General features: G+C 34.8%; 1 protein-coding gene across 1 annotated transcript in view; it reads right to left on the reverse strand.

Moving 5' to 3' along the window:
* The window catches only part of LOC141489371 (uncharacterized), a 794,154-nt gene that overhangs the window by 580,215 nt on the left and 189,718 nt on the right, over positions 1–24,221 (reverse strand). Inside the window, exon 9 of the mRNA XM_074190035.1 lies at positions 7,269–7,322. Within this exon, the coding sequence (XP_074046136.1) occupies positions 7,269–7,322 (54 nt within the window). The remainder of the gene's footprint in view (positions 1–7,268; positions 7,323–24,221) is intronic.

A 24,221-nucleotide genomic window follows, 5' to 3' on the forward strand; every position in this document is an offset into this window, starting at 1 on the left:
AGAGTACTAAACCTGAACTAAGAAAGTCTCATCTTTCTGAGTTCAAATAGTACCTGACTAGTTGTGTGATCCAGGACAAATCATTTAACCCTGTTTGCCTCAGTTCCTCATCTGCAAAATATCTGAAGAAAGAAATGATTAATCATATAGTATCATTGCCAAGAAAACTCCAAATGGGATCATGAAGAATCAGCCATGACTGACACAACTGAACAACAACAAAGTTGGTAGAATACTAGACTTGTAATCAGAAAGACCTGAATTCAGCCATGATTTACCATTTCTTCTTTTCCATTTGTATATGGTTCAGCCCAGTGTTCGGTACATAAAATGGATCTAAAAATTATTTGATTAATCTCTTCTTTGTTGGGAGAATAAAATGAAGTAAATATTTTTAAAGTACTTTGCAAACTTCAAAGTGCTATATAAATGGTAGGTATTATCATTATTAAGCATTTGTGAAGCATATATTCAGACAGACACTGTGCTAAGCACTGGGGATACAAAGAAAGGTATTCCCTGTTCTCAAGTTGCATAGAATCTATATTTTGTTGGTCTGCATGGTAACCTCAATTGAGAAACATGTCTTCTTCCCATGTTGTATTCCTTCTTCCAATTACTCTTCATTTCCAACTTTGCTCAGGTAAGTTTTGGCCTTATCATTCCCATACAGTTAATTGAAAAATGACTCATGATGAATGCCCTTCAGTTGGGGAATGGCTTAACAAACTGTGGTATATGTATGTCAGGAAACACTATTGTTCTATCAGAAACCAGAAGGGATGGGAATTCAGGGAAGCCTGGAATGATCTGCATGAACTGATGCTGAGTGAGATGAGCAGAACCAGAAAAACATTGTACACCCTAACAGCAACATGGGAGTGATGATTAACCTTGATGGACTTGCTCATTCCATCAATGTAAAAATCAGGGACAATTTTGGGCTATCTGCGATAGAGAATACTATCCGTATCCAGAGAAAGACTTGTGGAGTTTGAACAAAAACCAAAGACTATTACCTTCAATTTAGGAAAAAAAAACCTCATTATCTTATTATGTAATTTTGCTATCTCTTATACTTTATTTTTATTCCTTAAGGATATGATTTCTCTCTCATCACATTCAACCTAGATCAATGTATACCATGGAAACAATGTAAAGGCTAACAGGTTGCCTTTTGTGGTGGGGTGGAGAAAGAGAAGCAAGAATGAGGGGAAAAATGTAAAACTGAAAATAAATAAAATCTTTCCTAAAAGAAAGAAAAATGACCCATGCTTTGGCAATTAGTCATTATATGTCCTTTAAAATATAGTCAACTTTATTTGTTTGCTTATTTATTTATTTTAGTGATTATATTGTGGCTCTGTAGGTTCAGTACATACAGATTTTTCTCAAAGAAAGTAGTTGACATAAGACTTTTTTCCTGTAAGATCTATAAGCTATTAGCATCTTTTTTTCTGACTCCCAAGGCATGCTTTTCATCAAATCTTTCACTATGATACCCTGTGCTTACAATAGCATTATAGTCATTGAGTTTTAAAGTATATGTTGATGTAATATGGATAGTCTTATTTAGTTTTTTTATAAAATGTCTTTATCTCTTATTCTCATATGCTATAATAGATGTTGATTTATAAGCTCTATAGTTATTTTCTTTTTGGAAATACTTATTGTGAACACTGCAAAATTAGGTCATCAAGTATCCTACAAAATGATGCTTCTCGTTACCTATTGATGCATGATAAAAGAGAAGCTGCTAACTCTATCATTTGCCTCTCAGAAAACTGGTGAGTCATGCTTCTATGCAACCCAATTTTGTCATCCAGTTCCATTTATAGTGAAATACAGTGTGAAAATATCCACAGTGATATAATTCCATTACTTCAGTATTCATCTACTCAGTCATCACTGGAGGGTGGGAGCAAGGAGTTGGGATTACAATTAAAGTACCAACAACTGTTGCTTGTAGATGGATCAAACATGGAATAATTTCAAGAACCCTCTGCCCACTCCCACCCCCAGTGCAGAAGCATAAGGACTGTGTGGAGGATATAGAGCTATTTTATGTTTTGCTTTGAATTCATGGGTACAAATGGCCAAAAGATTTCCTATCAAATAGCCAGTCTTTTAATGATGAATATTTCCATACTTAGGTGGTCTTCTGAAAACAAATACAAAATATGATTTCTGAGATCATATTTAAACCCTTTCTAGAATTGAGGAATCTGTCAATACTTGCACTCCCCTGGCAAAGCCTTCAAGGTCTCAGTGTTAGAAGAACTAGACAAGATGGGTTATTATCAAAAAATACTGTGGTGATCATATGTGTTAATACTCACATAGTCCATATATTTATACACAGCCTATGCATTTTTTTCACTACTCAGCCTCAACTTCAATTATCTCTGGCTTAGATGATGCATACCCTTTTCAGGCAAAACATTTCTCAGTTACCTCATCTATAAAGTTGGGGTGCTGAATTACATGATCTCATTAGTCTCCTTTCATTAAAGAATGGTGTTTACAGGGCAGCTGGGTGGCCTAGTGGAGTCAGGAGGACCTGAGTTCAAATCTGACTTCAGACACTTAATAATTACCTAGCTGTGTGGCCTTGGGCAAATCTCTTAACCCCATTGCCTTGCCCCCCCAAAATGGTGTTTAGATCAAAGAAAAGAATAGGTCCTTCTCATTGTCTCCTAATGAGATAACAGGTAGAATACTATATAAAGTTTTAGGTTTCTAAGGGGATATTAAATAAACTGAATGAAACATTTCTAAGGGGAGACAGAAGATTTGGGAAGCTTAAAACTATGCTATTATAAGATTATCAAAATGATCTAGTTAAGAGCACAACTAGTGGGAAATATGTTTGTCTTAAAATATTTAAAGGGATGAAGGAATGACTTCACTAAAAGGATTTTATTTGTCTGTGTAACTATAAACAGTGGAAATAGGATTAATAGGAAAGATTTTATATAGGGGCAAATTTAGATTCAGTAAAAAGAAAAATTCTCTGCAAGGGATTTCCAACATAGGACTGAACTGATTTTTTCATCTCCATTCACAAATAAGAATTCAAGAAGAGACCAGAAATATGGCAAAAATGTTGTAAAACAAATTCCCAGGCCAGCTAGGTGGCGCAGTGGATAGAGCACCGACCCTGGAGTCAGGAGTACCTGAGTTCAAATCCAGCCTCAGACACTTAATAACTACCTAGCTGTGTGGCCTTGAGCAAGCCACTTAACCCCATTTGCCTTACAAAAAAAAAAAAATCCTAAAAATAAAAAAAAAAACAAATTCCCAAAGGAAATAAGACTCAATATAATTTATTAAATGTCTAGTATATATAAAATACTCTATGGGTTTACTAATATAATAAGAGCCATGCCATACTCCCAGTCTTGTGCCTCAGTTTCCTCATCTGCAAGAAATTTATACTCAGTGGTCAACCAGATCTTTGATAATTTAATAACTTTGATCCAATGAGCCTATGGATAATGGTTAACAATTTTTTGTACATTTTTACTTATGTCAAGTCTAATTCTTCCTCTCTGTGATTCCCATTGTTAGTTTTTCTGATACCAAGCAGAGCAAGACAAATCCTTCGTCTGTTTTCAAATACTAGTCTTCTCTTTTCCATGTAAATCAATACTAATTCCCTTCAGGTGATTTTTCCCTGGGGTGGTTGAGGCTTTCTGTCATCCTAATCTCTTAATATCTTCTGTATGTTCCTTCATTTTTTCAACTGTCCTTCCAATGATTATGCCCAGAACTGAACATAACTAAGATGTAATTTGAACACACTAAAAAACTGCCAGACAACTAACTCTCTAAATGTCTCCCCCACTGGAATGTGAGTTCCCTGAAGACAGAGACTGTTTTTTGACTTTCTTTGGATTCTCAGTACAGAGTCTTGTACACAGGAGGCACTTAATAAATGGTAACTGACTGATTTGATATTATAACAATCTTTATGCAGCACAAAATCAAATTGGTTATTTTAGCTGCCATTTCATGCTATTGATTCATTCCAAGCTTTCAAATCACTAAAATCTCTTGATTTTTTTCTCCAGGAAAAAAAATTGCTATTTCTTGTCTGTATTATCTTTATGAGATTGATTTATTTTAACCCAAGTGTAAGAGTTGACATTTATTGCTCTTGAAATTTCATCATTTTAGATTTAACATAAAATTTTAGCTCATGGCTATCTTTTTTAAAATCTGGTCATCTAATATGCTAGCTCTCCCTAACAGTTTTCTGTCATCTGTAATTTTAATGACTATATCAACTATACCTTTTTCCAAGTCATGGATAGTAATGATAAATAGCATTGGACTTGATTTCCCTGAGGTGAAATTTCAGGCAACCTATCTCAAAGCTCCACTGTTTTGTACTTCAATGGATTTATTTTGGGTTCAATAAACAAACTAATAACCATGTTCATTCTCATCCTATGTTTGTATAATGTTGAGTGAGATCACCTTAATCATGTTCTTGATTAAAAATATTTTTCCCTTTTATAATGTCCTTAGAAAAAAAGAAAATGGATTAAGTTATTTGATCTTAATTCCTTCAGCTCCTACTGTGGTACAAGTTCTACACTAATTTTGCACAAGTATAAAGACAAGATTTTATATCCAGAAGAATGGCTTACTCCACCAAAAGCCTTTTTCCAAGGGACAATGGATAGGTTACTGGTTAAGATCCAAATTCTTAACCTTCCTCAGAACCTTATAACCTGTGTGACTCTGGACAAGTTACAGTAGTCTCTCTTAACTTTAATTTCATCATTTGCAATATGGGGATAACAACACTGAACTCAGAGAGTTAGGAGAATCAAATGATCATTTGTTATGTGCTTTGCAAATCTTAAAACATTATATGACTACTACCTATTATTTGTCATTCAAACAATCTAAACATTCCTATTATCAAAAGAATATCTTACCATCTTCTCTAAAAGGATAACAGAGACTTTGTCAATGCTTTGTTTAAACAAAAATAAATTATTTCTCTAATATTGCCTTGTCTTACCAATTTAATATAAATCCTCTGTATGTCTTTTAAAGCACTTACAACCTAACCCCTTTCAAACTTTTCAGTTTTTTTATACTCTGTTCCTCTCCACATACCTTGTGGTCCAATGACACTTACCTGTTGGCTTGCTGTACCTGCCCCTTCATTATCTGTCTCCTGACTGACGATTTTTATTGGATGTCCCTCATGCTTGATACTCTCTCTTTTCATCTCTACTCTTCTGGCTTCTTTGAGGTCTCAGCTAAAATTTCACATTTTGTCAGATGCAGTCCTCTTAACATTAATGCCTCTGAGACTACCCTCAATTCATTATGTATATATATCTTGTTTGTATAAAGTTCTTTGCATATTTTCTTCCCTAACTAGACTGCTAAGTTCTTTGACAGCAGGAACTGTTTTAATTCTTCCTTTCTTTGTATCCCAAAGTCTTAGCATACAGTAGGCAATCATTGCTAGTTGATTGACTAATATGCCTGTCAAAAAAAGGAGATAAGACTGGTCTGGTATTATCTATTCTTACTGAAAGCACATTAGTTCTCAGAGACCCAAGCTTCTCTTTTAGATGCTTATATATCATCCTATAATCACCCATTCTAGAATTCTGGCAAATTTGGTGACTGTTAGTACAGTTTCTTTCTTTTATTTCTCCACAGTGTTTCATACTTCAGAGTAATTGATAGAATCTGGCATCATTATGAAGATAGACTTTTTGTTATTTTTCAGTCATTTCAGGTATGTATGACTCTTTGTGACCCCAGTTGAGGTTGTTTTGAGCAAAGATACTGGAGTGGTTTATATTTTCCTTCTCTGGCTCATTTTACAAATGAGGAACTGAGACAAGCAGTGGTAAGTGACTTGCCTAGGATCATGCAGCTAGTAAGTGCCTGAGGTCAGATTTGAATTCAGGAAGATGAGTCTTCCTGACTCCAGGCCTGGCACTCTATCCACTGTACCATCTAGCTTCCCCAAAATTTGGACTACTTGACTTGTAAAGTCTCTCAACTCTAAGACTGGAACAAGGTGGTAACACTTTAGTCTTTATTCACAAAGTCCTTATTAAAATCACAAAGTCTCATATATACTATGTAGTAAAATTTTGTTGTAACACACTGTTTTGTTTTTCTTAGCCTTCTCTCTGATGTGCTATTTTTCATGGAAGAGCCCACCAGCCACTGTACTTTTATATTAATCTAAAATCTTAGCTTTGATCAATGCCATGCCTTATTTCAGGAATATAAAGTCACTCTGCTTGGATCACTCAGTAGTATATGACTTGGGTTTACTGATCTTTCCTAGCTTTCCCAATGGGTATGATTCAAAAGCAGCTGTTATAAGACAGTATCATTTCTCAAAATCAGGGCCAACTTGAGGCAAAAGCAGTATCTTTCCATGGATCTCATAAAAAAATATGATTAGGATTATTCCGTCAAGATAAACTGTTAATGTTATTACTATAAACAAACAAAAATTATTTTTCTATGTGGCTTATGAGAATTCATTCTATTATATTATGTTTATATTTCACATATATAAAAGATTTTTTCCCTAATAATTGTATTAATAGAGGTCTGATGAACTCTAAACAATTCTGATTTTATCAATTTTTTTTGGTTGATATGACCTTGCAAAATTTTATCCCCATAGGGAACTTCGGGTTGGGAGACCCCTTCACAGTTCATATCTGCAACTCTTTTGCAATTTATATTCCTAGAGATTCACCTAGGGGTTCTAGGAAATAAACTAAGGGTCATATTCCTAGTATCAATTAATCAACAAGAAATAACGAAGCACCCTTTATATGCTGGAATTCTACCAGATGTTAGAGATACAGAAATAAAACTGAATCAACTTCTACCTTCAAGGAACTTCTGTTCAATCTAGGAAAATTATATACATTTAGAAGTATAGAGAAAAATATATGTAAAGAAAAGATAAATTTGGTGAAAAACACACAATAATCTGCTCTCTGAGACTAATTCTTTCTTGCTAAAAGGAGGAACTTGAACAACTTCGTTTTTAAGATCTTTTTCAGATTTAATTTTGCGATCTTATCAAAGCAGTACCAAAAAAAACTGGAACTAAAACTGGTAAATGACAAGAACAATTTCTTCCCCTATCTTCCAGCAGATGGTGGTGTTCTCCAATAAACAGAATTCTCAGCTTTTGTCTCCAGGTACAAAACTTTGAAAATGAACCTACTGAAGAATTAGAAAAAGACTTCATGCCTTACCTTGTGCAGCCACTTTTATAGTCCCTTGTTTGGCTTCAGGAGCTTTCCCAGGCTCTTAAAAAAGAACAAATTAAAGCAATTACTATGAAGCATTATATCACAAAAATACACAACTATAAGAATAAACAACAAATGGTAAGAAAGATATCCATTGGCACATACAATCTTTCTAGTAAAAAAATGAAGACAATTATTAACAAGTATGTGAAGCTTGCCTAGGGAAATATTACTGAACCAAATAAAGGCATGACATAATGCCTCTGAAAATTGCTATTGCTTCAGTGCTGACAATTACAACAATATTTTGCATTCATATAGAACCTGCAGAGCAAAATATCCAGCAAAACAAATTTATAGAAGATCCCTTATAAATCTTTACTGTATTAAATACATAATTCCCAATATATTGGTGAACAATTCAGATATAAAGTGATCTATTCAAGGTCAGTCAATGGCAGAACAGAGCATGAGAATAGTCAACTTTCAGACTTTAACTTATGCTTTTAAGGTGACATTATCTCTACTGTCATTTATTCCCACTTCTGTTCCCCTTACCATCAGTGGCTGTAGGCAATTGTATGTGGTGTGGAATATTGAGGAAGTATATTGCTTTTTTAATTTTTTTTCCTTTTTTCAGTTTCTTTCTTCCCTTTATTTGAAATTTTTCTTTAGAGGAAACAGGATATTAAATACACAACTATAAAACAACGTTCTAAAAAAATAATAGAAACATAGAAGTTGTACACTAAAAAAAGATATTTACATTTTACTGGTTAAATATAGTTGAAGCTAAACGAATTCAGGGTGATCACTAATGATATAATAATAATATTTGACTAGTGATCCAGATATAAGAATATATATAATCATAGATCTTGGAGTTGGAAGAGCCAAGAACAAATATTTAAGAGATACCTTCTACATATAAGATACCATGCTAAGTGTTTGTACAAATGTGGATATATTTATGTACACTCACTCCTTCATTCAATTAATATCAAACATTGATTGGAATTTATTTAAGCCTATGTGACTGGTAAGAATGAGAACAGATCATGATTAAATTAGGATTTTTTGGCAAATAGTTATAAGCAAAGCTCCACTGGTTTTTCCTGATGGGTTTGTTTCCTGCCAAATCAAAAAAAAAATAGTTTCAGTTTCCAATCCTTATTTTCATATTGTTGAATGAGCTAATTAATCATGTTAATTATGATCTTTATTACCCCCAAACCATAATCATTCATTCAATTATAGAGGCTATAGCAAATGAAAATGGCTTGAATTAGCTATGTGATATCTATCTACTCTATTTAGAATATAGGAAAATAGAGGAGGAAATATATTTATATCTCCTTTATACATATATACAATGTATATCAATATACATGTTTATATTTATATTTTAGGGGAAGCATTTTTAGTAGAAATTTACTTTATTCATTCAGCATATATTAACTAAGTTCCTACCATAAAGAAGACTCTGAAATTCTGCCTTACAATGCACACAAGACTATGCCTTTGGAGATAACTTTCATCTCTACAAAGGCTATCATTTATATGATTCCTTAATGTCTGTAAAGCATTTTGAATATCTTATCACATCCAGTCCTTGTAACAATACACTTTTATTATCACAATATTACAGCTGAGGAAACTGAGGGTTCCTGAGCTTTAAATTACTTGCTTATAGCTTGTAAACAGCTGAGGAAGGATTTGTAAGTAAACTGATAATCTTTATGTATTATTAAACCCGTATTACATACCAGAAACTACAATAAGAGATGGGGTACAAAGAAAAGCAAAAATAAAACAAAAACAACTGAAACAGTTCCTGTACTCAAGGAACTCACAGTCTAATGGGGAGTCAACATTCAAGTAACGATGCTCAAATATGACATATACAAGATAAATTAGACCTAATTTCAGAGAGAAAATACTAAAATTAAAGGAGGGCTGAGAAGGGCTTATTATAGGTGAGAATTTAGCTAAGATTTGATAGTAGCCAGGAAGCCAAAGTCCGAGGTGGAAATAAGAAAGGAGAAAATTTAGACTCTGGAGGACAGCTAGTGAGAATGTTAATTAGAAAGATGAAATGCTGTGTGGAGAACCCTGGTTTCTTTGACTATTTCTATTAAATGACTGAGAAAATGAGTCATCTAGAGTGCTTCCTTGGCAGATTATGGAGGGAAAAAATGTCCAGAAGGGAAGGGAAAAGCAAATAGAGAGTAGCAGAGAAGAAGTATCAAACTTTTGAAACTGTATGTGGAGACACATTCCTGGTGAGTTTGTGTTATTCAGTGTCATAATCTTATACAATTTTAAGTTGGAAAAGATATTAGAGATCACCAATGCAACTTCTTTTTTACAAATAATAACAATAATACAATAACTGACTTTTTAACATAGTACTGTAAAGTTTTTCAAATGCTTCACCTACATTATCTCAGAGGACCCTTACAACTCTGTAATTCTTTGAGTTTATTGTTTGTATTAGCATACTCCCTTCCCTCCTCAATCCCATTATTGAGATAATCTAAAGATTTTAGGTAAAGCAAAAGTTTCTCCAATTGATAATGTCAATTTTATATAATATTTTATGTTTTCCTATGAGATAAGCAGCAAAATTATTATGATGATGATAATTTTGTAGAGAAGGTAACTGAGATTCAGAGAACCGAAGTCATTTGTCCATGACCAAATATCTGAATGAATATCACCATAATTTGAACATAGATCTCCTGACTTTTAATTCCAGTGTTCTTTTAACTTCTGAAGTATACTGCTCCTCTCTTCCTGGAAAATGAGAGGACCTTTCCCTTTTATTAATTTTTCCCTATTTTAATCCATATTCTTCATGTCATTCTGATATTAATTAAAGCCAGTGAAAATACCTTTTGTGACTGAGCTTAAGCAAATTTATAAGCCAATGTTTTTATTTGTTTGTTTATCTGATTTTAGACACCATTTATAATGCCTTATATACTGCTCTAGCCTGATTCATGCTCCCTCCTCCAAAGCAAACAGGACAGTCCTGATGCCTACCCTGCATCTCCCAATGTTGTGCCCTTCTTCCAATAACATGTCATCTCTTGGAACCATAGAATTATTAGGGGGTGCTTTGCCTCTCTGGATGAGTTTTAACTGCTTTAAAGATTTTATGTTATTTTTTCCCCGCAGAAATCTGCCCAAATGTATCCACTCTGTGACTACAGCAGTTTCCTAATGACAGAGACCACATAGAGAGGAGATCAGACTTGACATCTGCTTCCCTAGTCAGCCTTAGCTCTTGAAGTCCCCTGATAAATAAAGAGGAATCTCATATTAAAACTAGAGGATGTGGAATTAAGAAGATAGCCCAGGGAGTATATATAGTCAAGATGGGTAACTTTCTCACTGTTCTATTTTATCTGACTCCTTTTTAGATCATAGGAGTACAAATTTGGAGCTGAAAGGAGACCTTTGAAACTTCTTTTTTTTTAGGTTTTTTTGGCAAGGCAATGGGGTTAAGTGGCTTGCCCAAGGCCACACAGCTAGGTAATTATTAAGTGTCTGAGGTTAGATTTGAACTCAGGAACTCCTGACTCCAGGGCCGGTGCTTTATCTACTTCGCCACCTAGCTGCCCTCTTTGAAACTTCTTTTGAATTGAAATAGAATTTCTGTGGTTCTTTTAATTTTATTTTTATTTAGTGCTTAGATATGATAACATATTTTCCGGGGAGGAAAATACAGGTTGAAAAGAAAATATTCTTAAATCAGAAAAAAATGATCAAAACATCCTAACACCATCTTGATAGGAAGAAGAAAGGGGATATAGGAAATCAGGAAGACAACCCAAGGAGCATTAAGGAAACCAAACTGGAAAATTCTAGAATCTGCTAACAGAGAGCTAATCTGTAGACTTCAGCAGGTTGAAAGCTGCATAGAAATATCAGGTTAATTCCATGAGGATGTTTGAATAATCATTTAGCAATTTAACAATGAGAAAAAAGTACTCCCAAATCCCTGTTGAAAGATATAACAATATACAGTATCCATGACAAACTAGAGATATAAAATGTTTCCTTTTTCTCCTTTTTCTATATCTTATATATAGCTAACCTAAAAAATAAAGACAAATTGATGTTTATTTGAAAGTAAATATTTTAATATGGAATTACCTTTATAATTAACCTGGTCATGTGTTTCTTTAGCAAAAGTCCCATTTTTCTATATTTATAGATTTTATAAATTTATTTTAAACTGCATGTATCATCAAAATATTACTTTGTAAGGATCTTTTGAAGTTTATGATGATTGTCAAACCTTCTAAATGAGTTCACTTTAACACATGACTTAAAAAAAAGTGATTTCCCTATCTCTCCCAGGGGAGAAATACAGTGGCTACTAAATAGGCTTTATCTCACTGCTTATTGCCATGGAAATTTTGAGCCTCTGCTTTCTGACCTGGATCAGTTTACCTCTCCATAGGCAGCCTGGTGGCCACCCTTTCAGAGCCTTTCCAAAATAACAGACCAGTACAATCACCTGATCAGCTTTAGCCCTCCTGAGATCAAGTAATCTACTAATTTCAGCCTCCCTACTGTTCCAAAATATAGGGCCTGCAACATCACACTTAGCTCTACTTAATTTTGAATACCAGAAACCAAAACTTGAAACTTCTTTGGCTTCTAAACAATAAAAATGGTGATTACAGATTTTTTTTATATTAAGGAGCCAATAAGATGTGGCTAAATCACAGTTTAAGTACATCTCATTGATTCCCAAAGTGAAAACATGAAACAGGATTACCATTAGGCAGATGAAGGAAAAAGTTGTAGGGAAGGAAAAAGATGTAGGGAAAAGTTGAGTACTACTATTCTAATCCCTCTAAAAATGAACCAAAAAGTCAATAACACCACATCCATTAATAATATGAGCATTTATGTGTAGTGTTTTGCTTTATGATCCACAAACCACTTTAAAGTAATTATCCCTTTATATCTTTACAATCATTCTATAATAGAGTGTGTGTGTGTTATATATATACATATATATATATATGATACACATATATTATATATATATATAAAATCACTGCATTCATTTTACCAATAGAGAAATTGAAGCTAAATGAGTTGAAGTGGCTTTCTCATGATCCCAGGACTGATGTCATGAATTTGAACCCAAGTCTTCCTGATTCTAAATTTGGCACTCTTCCCCCTATCATATGAACTCTGATCTAATGACATATATACCCAATGCTCTAGCCATTGAGAAAATATTATCTCTTCCCTATATGTTCATCTGCCTTTGGATCCAACAGGGAAGGTGAAGCCAATGAAATTTTATTTTTCAATTCATCTAGATATTGAATTAAGTTCTAAATTATTATTGTCCTAATTTCTGAGTGGTTGGGGTGGTGCTTTTTAAACAACTGCTTAACTTTAATCTTTATAGCCAGAAATTCACAAAGAGGGAGAGGGACATCCATCTCAGAACTGGAAGTTACTATATGCTTAAAAGCTCTTGGGCTAAAAACAGTTTGCATTTGTAGCTCTAGGAAAGTATATTTCTGGGCATTACTTCGTTTCAGTATGATAATTATCACACTGAGATGAAATTAATCGTGAAGCAGCCTTTGGCCATTCTGTCTGGCCAAGGGGACTGCAGCTGGAGAAGAGCGCTTATTTGCTGCCAGAGATGCAAATTTCAAAAGGTGTACATTGCAATGGTATGAATAATTTATCAAAATAATCTGTTATTGCTGGAGGTTAAAAAAAATCTAAATAAGCTGGCAGCATCATTTACAATAACTGGCATAATTTAACCAAGCCTACAAATGCATTGTATTTTTTTGCTATAAATATTGATTTATCTGATTATTATGGTTTTTCCCCCTGTTGACTATTAATATCCCTTTATATAGTCTTTTATTGGGAGTCTTATTATGGAAATTATTTTAATTGTTCAACTGTTGTCAAAGATTTCCCTAAATAGATCAAATGAAACTTCTCTCATTTAAAATCATCTAAAGATTATCTTAGTTAAGACTTTTGGAGTTTAAAACCTAAGTGATTAAAAATCTATCTGTAGTCTCTACAGATTCTATTTCTTTCCTGGGATTATATGTGAAAGAGTTTTTCCTCTGGGATCCTTATTTCTTGTTTCTCCTTTGTTCTCAGAGAAGACCAAGAGATCAGGAAGGTGATGTCATGACTTGCAAATGAATTGCATTTAGGTGAAGGAGGACCTGGAAAAGTTAGTAGCCTCACTCCTCCAGAGTCATCTGGGTCGGGAGGTTAGATGTAGATTAGGACAAATAGAGATGGCCCCAGATACAGTGGGAGACTTTGGTCTTTTTCAGGTCTCTGTTTGACTGTGGACATAGCCATTCAATGATTAAGGCTAGGCAAGAAAGGAGGCAAAGAATAGTTTCTTTTACCTAGTCTAAAAAAACAAAACTCAAAATCAGTCTAGGAGGGGAAGACCCTCAGAGTTCCAGTCAAAAGGGAAACAATTGACATTTAAACTCACTCAGCCATCAGAGCCCAAACAATGATCAAATGAGAGTTGGTCACTAATTTCAAGGCAATTAATTTTAAAAATGTGAAGAAAGGCGACCCAGCAATACCGGATCTTAAACTGTATTATAAAGGAGTTATCAACAAAACAATCCGCAACTGCATTAACAACAACATTGTGAGTTGATTAGCTGTGATGGATGCAGTTCCTCTCAGCAGTTCAAAGACCTAGGACATATCTGGGAGACCTGTTATGAATAATGGCATCCACATTCAGAGGACAAAAAAACCAAAAACCCCCACAGAATCTGAATGGATAGTATGTTCAGTTTTTTAAAATTTCTCTTAAATCTTTCCTTCTTATCCCTTAGTCCTAATTCCTCAAGCACAAAATAACCAATATGTAAAAATGTTAAACATAATGTTTACCAGACTGTTCACCACTGAGGAGAGAGTGGTGGGAAGGGAGGGTTGATAGAAAAATGTGTAACATAAATATGCAAGTAAATGAATATTGAAAAACTTCCTTAACATGTAATTGGAAAAATAAAAGAAAATAACAATTAAATGAACAATCTACTGGACCAATGTAACAGATCAAGCAAATAATGTACAATATTAAAAGACTATAGTAATCTCATGTTTGATAAAACCAAAGATACATACTTTTGGGACAAGAGCTCAATACTTGGCAAAAACTTGTTGGGAAAATAGGAAAACAGTTTGGCAAAAACTCAGTATGGACCAACATGACATATTATAGATTAATATAAGGCCAAAATGGTTACATGATTTAGATTTAAAAGGTGATATCATAAGCAAAATAGGTGAGAATGAAAGATTTTACCTATAAGATCTTTGTAGAATATAAAAATGATAATTTTGATGACATTAAATTTTAAAGTTTTTGTACAACTGTTTCAGCCAGGACCAGAAAGAAAGCAGGAGATTGGGAAAAAAATTTTATAGCAAGTTACTTTCATAAAGGACTGATTTCTCAAATATATAGAAAATGGAGTCAAATTTATAAGGATGAGTCATTTCCCAAACAATGAATGGTCAAAGGATATGTAGATCTAATTTTCAGAAGAAATCAAAGCTACTGGGGTGGCTAGGTGGCGCAGTAGATAGAGCACCAGCCTTGGAATCAGGAGTACCTGGGTTCAAATCTGGCCTCAGACACTTAATAATTACCTAGCCATTTGGCCTTGGGTAATTCACTTAACCCCATTGCCTTGAAAAAAAATCTAAAAAACAAAAGAAAGAAATCAAAGCTGCCTATAGGCATATGAAAAAATGCTCTAAATCACCGCTGATTGGAAAAAGGTGAATTAAAACAACTCTGAGGTACCACTGGGTACCTATCAGATTGACTCATATGACAGGAAAGGAAAATGATAAATGTTAGAGGGAATGTGGGAAAAAAATAGGACATTAATGAACTTTTGATGAAGTCTGGAAATGATCCAGTCATTCTGGAGAGCAAATTGGAACTATACTCAAAGGTCTATAAAATTGTGCATAATACCAGCATTATCACAACTGGGTCTATATCCCAAGAGCTTTTTAAAAAAAAAAAAGCAGAACAGCCAGTACAAAAATATTTATAGTTGTTCTTTTTATGGTGGCAAAGAATCGGAAGTTGAAGGGATACTCATCAATTGAGGAATAGCTGAAATTGGGACAAATATTGTGAAGGAAAGTTATTGTATATGATGGAATACCATTGTGTTAGTTGAAATAGGGAGCAGGATGGCTTAGGATGCAAAGTAAAGTGAAGAAAACCAGGAGAACATTAGCAGTATTTTATGATGATCAAATAAAAGACAACTATTCTGAGCAATGCAATGCACCAAGGCAATTCTTTCTTTTTTTTAGAGGGGGGGGGGAGTTGCAAGACATTGGGGTTAAGTGACTTGCCCAAGATCACACAACTAGATGATTATATGTGTTTAAGGCTGAGTTTGAACTCAGGTCCTCCTGACTCCAGGGCCTGTGCTCTATCTACTATGTCACCTAACTGCTCCAACTCTAAGACAATTCTAAAGTGTTAGGGATCCAATGACAATGGTTTAAAGACCCTCTTGGTCTCTTGTTGTTTTGCAAACATACTGGCTTAGTTTCTCAGGAGACCAGCATGACCCAAACCCCTTTGCTTTTCCATAAGATCAGCATGACCCAGCTCCTTTGTATCTCCTAATATTGATCAAGAATTGCATTATGGCAAGTGCAGTGAAGTATACATAAGAGTGTATAATTGTTTACCAATGTGTAATGATCTAACCAATGTGTAATTGTTAATATGATTGGTGCTTAAGCTGGTAGCATGAGTTATCCATGAATATGGAAGTAGACTGGGATATAAGCTGCTGTGTGACCCTAATAAAATTTGGAGTGCTTTTCCATCTCTGCCTCCCTGTCTCATCACTGCAGCTTGAAATAGTTCTTGCTGACCAAGGACACTCAAAGTAGCTGGTGCACCTATCACTAAAATATCTATGATGAAAAATGCTATCTACCTCCAGAGAAAGAAGTGATGGAGTCTCAATTAAGATGGAAGAATATATGTATTTTTACATTTTTGTTCTATTTTCTTTTGCAACAGGACTAATATAGAAATTATAGTTGTATGAATTCATGTATATATATTCCATATCAAAGTGGTTGCCTTCTTAAAGAGAGGAAATTTAGTACTCAAAATTTATAAGAAAAAATGTTAAATATATTTTTACATGTAAATCTTAAAAAAAAGAAAAAAGAAAGAAAAATAGTGTATATCAAGGATTTCTACTTCAAATAAATTTGCCTCTTTTCCTTATAAAATAATTCAGCTATTCTCTAGGTCTTTTATAATCAAGTTCAGAAGAATTTGTCATAGTAAGGACATAGCTATCAAACAAAAAGTTATTGTGTCCATTTTTTAGGTTCCACATTCTATTAATAATAACATATCCAAATAGGAAGACTAAGTAGGTTAGCTTATCAATCAATAGTCAAGAAACATTTGTTCATTTGTTAAGAGCCTTCTATATGCCAAGCACTTTGCTAAATGCTGGATATACAAATGAAAATAAAGACAGTCCCTTTTAAGGAGTTTATAATTTAAACAGGTAGGGAGAGAGATAACACACAAAAACTGAAAAGGAGGGGGAAGGCACCTAGCTTTGGGGGTATGATGAAGAGTTCTATAATGTTCTAAAAGTAGTGTGGTTCATAGAAAAATCGTGCTTAGAGCCCTCTTTAAATAGAAGTTTTGGCAACCATGACCCAGCCCTCAAGGGTCCAAACAGACTGAATTTTGCACACAATGAAATTTTCCAAAACTGACTTAGCTAGGAAAGGAAAACATGTTGAAGAGTTCCAAAGAAATCCAAAAGCAATATAACTGCTGAAATGTTTTTTTTTAAATACATATCAATCATATCCCTCTCCATAATTATGGGATTCTTAGTAGATTGCCTTAAATCTACCAAAATGAAAAATGTAGAGCTCACATATATGCATACAACTCCTCATAAGCTTATTCTGCAGACTGAATAGTGAATCAAAGGACTAAAATTTTCTCAATAGAGCTTTTGAAATAAAACATGTTTTACTGAATGCTCACTCTCTTAGTTATTAGTTCATTCATTCATTCTCTGAACAAGTATTTACTGAGTTCCTATGCACCATGCTAAGTGCCTAAGGAGAGAAAAACACAAAATTGTAAGATGTGGTCCCTGACCTCATGTAGCTTAGAATCTTCTTAAAATATTTTTTTTTTCTATATTTCCCAATGAACTAAGCATGGTCTCTAAAATAATGAGAAGTAAGCATTTATATAATAATGTCCTCCCCCAAAAGTACTTTGTCTATATATTGTATTTTAGCATTCTAAGAATATGTCCTTTATCTCAAGCAAAATGCAAGCCGTTTGAAAGTCAGAATTATTTCACTGGTATATGTAAATTCCCAAGGTCTAACATGGTTAACTGACAAATAATAGGTATTTAACAATTTCTTGTTGAATGAATAGGATTGGTAAATATTATTCCATGTATTAGCTTAAAGTTGAACATCATTAAATACTAACTAAATAGTGCATACAATAAACTATTTAGTTCAAGTAAGGACAAGGCAACACAGACTTGCAATTTCAAAGAAAAGTTCCTAAAGGAGGTAAAATTTGAGCTACTTCAAGAATAAGGAGTCTTAGAGAATGTAGTTGGAACAAACTAATGAGGAGAGAAGCCAGAATCAGATTGTTTGAGGAAGTGCATTGTGAGGAAATGGAACTAACTTGTGGGTCTCTCAATTGTCTGAGAGGTGGGGGGGGGGGGGGTAGCAGTTCCCTGTAAAGCAGGGAAAGTAACTCTTAAAAGCTGGCTCTGTAGAGCAATTACAATATACAAATGAAGGTACCTAGTCAGTAAGATTCAGATATACTGAGTTTAGAATGTGGAACCAGGTGCGGAAATAGAATTCTATTTGACTGAAAATCAAATTTCACCAATATTTGGAAGAATGGGAGAATAGGACGGGGTGGGGGTGGGGAGAAATTCAAAGCATGAAAGAAATGGAAGAATAAAATCTATGCCAGTAACAAGTAAGGAATCTGTATAATGTATCACCTACAAATTGGAAACAGTAAGTTTTAGGAATTATAGGTTATTTTTCCTTCAAGATAATTTTTGAAATAAATTCCATTATAAGGTGGTAGGTGGCATAGCGGATAGAGCACCGGCCCTGGAGTCAGGAGGACCTGAGTTAAATCCAACCTCAGACACTTAATATTACTCAGCTGTGTGACTTTGGGCAAGTCATTTATTCCCATTGCCTTGAAAAATAAACAAGAAATAAATACCATTATAATATGATATAAATATAATATAACATAATATAACTATAGCATAATATAAATACCATTATATTCCACATAAAGGAGATTATCTTTTCAGATATCTTATTATGTCAGGGTTAATACATTTTAAAATCAGACTAGACAGAATCATGGGGCAAAATATTTTATAGGCATCTCAGGGAGGCAGAGAAACAACTCTATATTTTTTTATTTCTTTCTGATGTAGAGTTATAACCTATCTTCATATTAGGTTGTTTGATATGATCCTGATGTAGCAGAGAAAATTAGGAAGTTTATCATCTGGGACATTTCAGCTAGGTTGAAAGATTGAAGATCATAGCGAGCCATAGGTAGCTTCTAATTCTATCTCATTTTTTCATGGTTGTTTCTACTCAGCAGAGGAAAAGCAATTTCTTTCCATGCCCTTATCTTTGAGCACCATAGACCAAATTCCCACTTAACCAATAGTAGTTATGGTTCTGATCACAGCAAAGAGTTAAGAAGTGACATTTCCACTATAAACTCTGTGATAAATGTCACATGGATATGTAGCTGCACTAAAAGTTGTGGGTAACAAGTGACTCCTCAAGTGTTCAGTTTCTCTCCAAGTGCCAATGGTAAAATAAAGTCTAAGGTCAAAGTTAATATTTCAAATGAAATATGATTTTTGCCTGGCCTTGGAGAGCCTCAGTTTACACTAAACTCTAGCCTGAGGAATGATGATCTCTTCATAGTAAACAATGCCCTACTCTAGTGTTCCTCAGGATTTGCTCTGGTACTTGAAATACTTCAGCTGATGGTTCATACTCCAACAATGATTCAGATAAATAAATGGGGACCACACTGTTCTCTGTCCTGTAAAGAGTATTTCACTACTCCTTACATTAATCTTTTTCAATAACACTAGGAGTTATGTTCATCATTGGCAGGAGTACTCCCTATTGCTTGCTAAGCAGTTTCAAACTTAAATTGATATTTAACAGGCAGCCAAGTGGTACCTTTAATATCAAAGTGACAAGTTGAGATTACTCAGGATTGGCTTTACTTCCGAAGCCCACATTTTCACATATTGTAGCCAATGAAATAGTTTTTCCCAGGACAATCATCAAATGAGAGATAATGAGTTACTTAAACAGACGGTTTCTAATTTTGAATGTTCAAAATCTACACATATGTGCACAAATAGAGGAGGTAATATTTGATTATGGAAACAATGAACACAATAGCTTTTGAAAGTAAACGAATGAGTGCCAGCCCATGAAAGTAATCTTACAGACACTTTGGTGAAGCCAAAATATAAGGCTACATCTGATCAAAATTCTCACCTTAATTCAAAATGTGCAGCTACAAGATTCTGCAAACTTTTTTCTTTCATTTTTTAAAATTTATTTTCATCCATATGCAAATGTATATTTTTGTTACAAAATTTCCTTCCACCCTCCCTTCCCAGCCCACTCCTCTCAGCAAAAAGTCATATTAGCATTATACATACATATTTTGATAAACATATTTAAAGATTAGTTATTTTTGGTATGACGAATTGGAATTAAGGAAAAGAGAAACATAAGAGATAATTTTTATAAAATGTTCATCAGATTCGGAAGGGTTGTAGTTGTTTGTGTTTTGTTTTGTTTTTCTTCTGCTGGTTGAGGAATAGCCAGTCTAATACTGTTGTCCTAACTCTGAACTGTTGAGAGGAGCTGCTTCCATCAAGGTTGTTCATCTCACAATGTTGTTGTGTTTTTCTTTTACATTTCTTTTTTTCTTTTCCTTTAATTTATTTACACATTACTAAAATATTCTCATTTATGAATAAACATAATATCCCCTTCCCCACAAAAATATAAAACCTCATGAGAAATAAAGTAAAAGAAAGAGAATAAAAAAATGGGTTTCTCTCTGTGTTCTGATAGCATCAGCATTGTCTCAGGTGGATCACTTTCTTTATCATAAGTCCATCAGAGAAGTTACTTCCATATTATTCCACAGTTGCTGTTGCTGATTGAAATTCCTTCCATTTATTCCTCCCCACTACCATCTATTATATTTTCTCTCTCCTTTCACTCTGTTGTGGGGCAGCAGAGTGGCACAGTGGACAGAGAACCAGCCCTTGGGCCAGGAGGCCCCAAGTTCACATCCCACCCCAGAGGCCCAGCAACTACCTGGTCCCCTGGTCCCAGACAGGCCACCCAAACCCAGCACTTTGCAAAAAGTAAAAAACAAAATGTTTTATATCTGACTATCCTCTCCCATGATCTACCCTCTCCCTTTTCTTCTAGATGTCTATACCCTATTGAGTGTGTATGCCGTTTCCTCTCTAAGACCTTTCTGATGAGAATGAAGGCTCCCTCATTTGCCCTCACCTTCCCCCTTTCCATACCATTACAAATACTGCATGAAATATCTTAGCCTATTTTACCTCTCCTTTCTCTTACTCTTAGTACATTTCCCTTTCACCCACTGACTCTATTTTTACAATATATTATATCTTCAAATTCAGCTTTCTCCTGTGCCTCATCTATAAAAGTTCCTTCTACCTGCTCTATTAAATGAGTCATATGAGTAATATCAGTATCATCTTTCCATGCAGGAATACATGAAGTTCATCAACATTAAGTCTCTCATAGTTTACCCTTCTCATCCACTCTCTGTGCTTCACCTGAGTCCTGCCCTTGAAGGTCAAACTTTCTGTTCAGCTCTGGTTGTTTCAACAAGAACATTTGAAATTCCCCTGTTTCATTGAAAGTCCATCTTTTCCCCTGGAAAAGGATGTTCAGTTTTGCTGGGTAGTTGATTCTTGGTTACATTCCAAGTGCTTTTACCTTCTGGAGTATTATATTCTAAGCTCTACAAGCCCGTAATGTAGTTCTTGCTAAGTCCTGTTTGAACCTGACTGCAGCTCCACAATATTTGAATTGTGTCCTTCTGGCTGCTTGTAACATTTTCTCTTTGACTTAGTTGTTCTGGAACTTGGCTATAATATTCCTGGGGGTTGTTTTTTATTTGGATCTCTTTCTCACGGAGATCAGTGGATTCTCTCAATTTCTATTTTTTCCCCACTGCTTCTAGGATATCAGGGCAATTTTCCTGTAGAATTTCTTTTTTAAAAATGAGGTCAAGGTTCTTTCCCTTATCATGACTTCCAGGTAGCCCAATAATTTTTAAATTATCTTTCCTAATCTGTTTTCCAGATCAGTTGTTTTTTCAATGAGGTATTTCATATTTTCTTCTAATTTTTCATTCTTTTGGTGTTGAATTATTATGTCTTGATTTCTTGCAAAGTCATCAGCTTCCTTTAGCTCCATTCTACATCTGAAGGATTTGTTTTCCTCAGAGAGCTTTCTTATCTCCTTTTCCATCAGGTCAATTCTGCTTTTTAAAGCTTTCTTCTCCCCAATAACTTTTTGAACTGTTTTATCCATTTGACCTAAGTTTGTTTTTAACATGTAATTTTCTTCAGCATTTTTTGGATCTCCTTGCTTCTGACTTCATTTTCATGATTTTCCTACACCTCTCGTATTTCTTTTCCCAATTTTTCTTCTACCTCCCTTGATTTTCAAAATTGTTTTTCAGTTCTGTCATAACCTGAGCCCAACTTCTATAATTCTTGGAGTCTTTAGATGCAGAGGCTTGGACTTTGTCATCTTGTGAATGTGTGGTTTGGTCTTCCAGGGGATCAAAGTAATTGTTTATCACCAGGATTTCTTTTTTTTCTGTTTACTCATTTCCCCAGCCTATGCCTGGTTTTGGGGTGCTTCATAAGCTTTTGAGTATTATTGGGACACACCCCCCCTCAAGGAACTCATTGTTTGAGGCTCTGACTACTTGCCTAGTCTGTGAATGGCCACAAGCTCACCCTTCTTCCCTGGAGGCTGTGAAGGGGTGTCCCTGCTTTGTGGGAGGCCTAGATTGTGATCAGGGTCTGAATGTGGTCGAAGCCCCAGAGTCCTGTTCCAGGGACAGAGGACAGATCTTGGCAGTCTCCCTCTGCTCCATTGCCTTCAGTGGGCTGAACATTCAGGGCACAGCTGCCTGGAGGTTCCTGCAGGGTGGCTCCACAGGTCTGCTTATGTTTCCCGGGATCTGGGCTATGCTGAGTGCCTCACCTGTGCTGAGGGTCTGGGCTTTATGCTTGCCCTGGCAAAAGTCTCCCTGCTGACCTTCCAAGTTGTGCTTGGTGCTCCCTGGGGTGCAGGTCAGGGAACTGCTTCTGCTTCCCAGAACTGGCACTCCCAGGCACCCTGGGGCTATTCCCGGGAGGCTGAAGTTCCTTTGCTCTGGCACCCCTCCAACCCTGTGGAACAGAGTTTTCCCACTATTTTCCAGGTTACCTTGGGTTGGAGAATTGCCTCACTGGATCTTTCTATGGGTTCTCTCTCTCTCAATAATTTAGTTAGAATCATAGTTTTAAGGTTTTTAAAATATTTTGAAAAGAACACCTAAGCGAGGCTCTTCTGTCTCTTGGCTCTGCCCCCCCCCTCACAATGCTGTTGTTGATGTCTATGTTGTTCCCTTGGTTCTACTCTTTTCACTCAGCATCAGATCCTATAAATTATTCCATGCTTCTCTAGAATCTGACCATTTATGTTTTCTTTTAAAACAATAATATTCCATAGTATTCATGAACCATAACTTGTTTAGCCAATCCCCAATTGAGAGGCATCCCCTCAATTTCCAATTCATTGCCACCACAAAAAGAGCTGCTATGAATATTTTGAAACATGAAGGACCTTTCCCTTTTTTAATAATTTCTTCTGGATATAGACCTAGAATTGGAATTGCTGGGTCCAAGGAAATGAACAATTTTATTGTTCTTTAGGCATAGTTCCACATTGCTTTCCAGAAAGGCTGGATCCATCCACCAGCAAAGCATCAATGTCCCAATCCTCCCACAACCTCTCCAACATTGCTCATTTTCCTTTTTTCTCATCTTGGTCAGTCTGATAGGTCTGAAATGATACCTCAGTTTTGTTTTATTTGCATTTCTCTAATGAATAATGATTTGGAGCATTTTTTCATATGATTATATATAGCTTTAATTTCTTCATTTGAAAACTGTTCATATCCTTTGGTCATTTATCAATTGAGGAATGACTTGAAACCTTGTGATAAATTTGAAGCAATTCTCTATATTTTTAGAAATGAGAAGTTTATCAGAACTCCTAGTTGGGAAGATTGTTTCCCCAGCTTTCTGCTTTCCTTCTAATTTTGGCAGCAATGATTTTATTAGTGCAAAAATTTTTAATTTAATATAGTCAAAATCATTCACTTTGCAGTTTATAATGTGCTCTAATTCTTGTTTCCCTTTCCCTGGCAGAAACTTTTTACTGGCTTAACTGGATATGAAGGGAAAGAAGGAATTAAATTCCAAATAACATTTGACAATTTTAAAAGTGTAATAAATACAGGCAACAAAACTGGTCTGAGAAGGGCGTTTGAAAATTTTAAAGTATGAGCAAAGTGTTTCAGTTAGTCATTAATTTGACTGGGAGCTTAACTAACACATTGAGTACAAAGTTAGGATTATGAAATATCCTGAAATCCCAAGTGAATTGGAAAAAATGTTGAGTATTATTTGAGATAATAATACTTGAGGATTTAAAATATTTGGG

The sequence above is a fragment of the Macrotis lagotis genome, chromosome 5 (genome assembly GCF_037893015.1).
Source record: "Macrotis lagotis isolate mMagLag1 chromosome 5, bilby.v1.9.chrom.fasta, whole genome shotgun sequence".
Taxonomy (NCBI): Eukaryota; Metazoa; Chordata; class Mammalia; order Peramelemorphia; family Peramelidae; genus Macrotis; species Macrotis lagotis.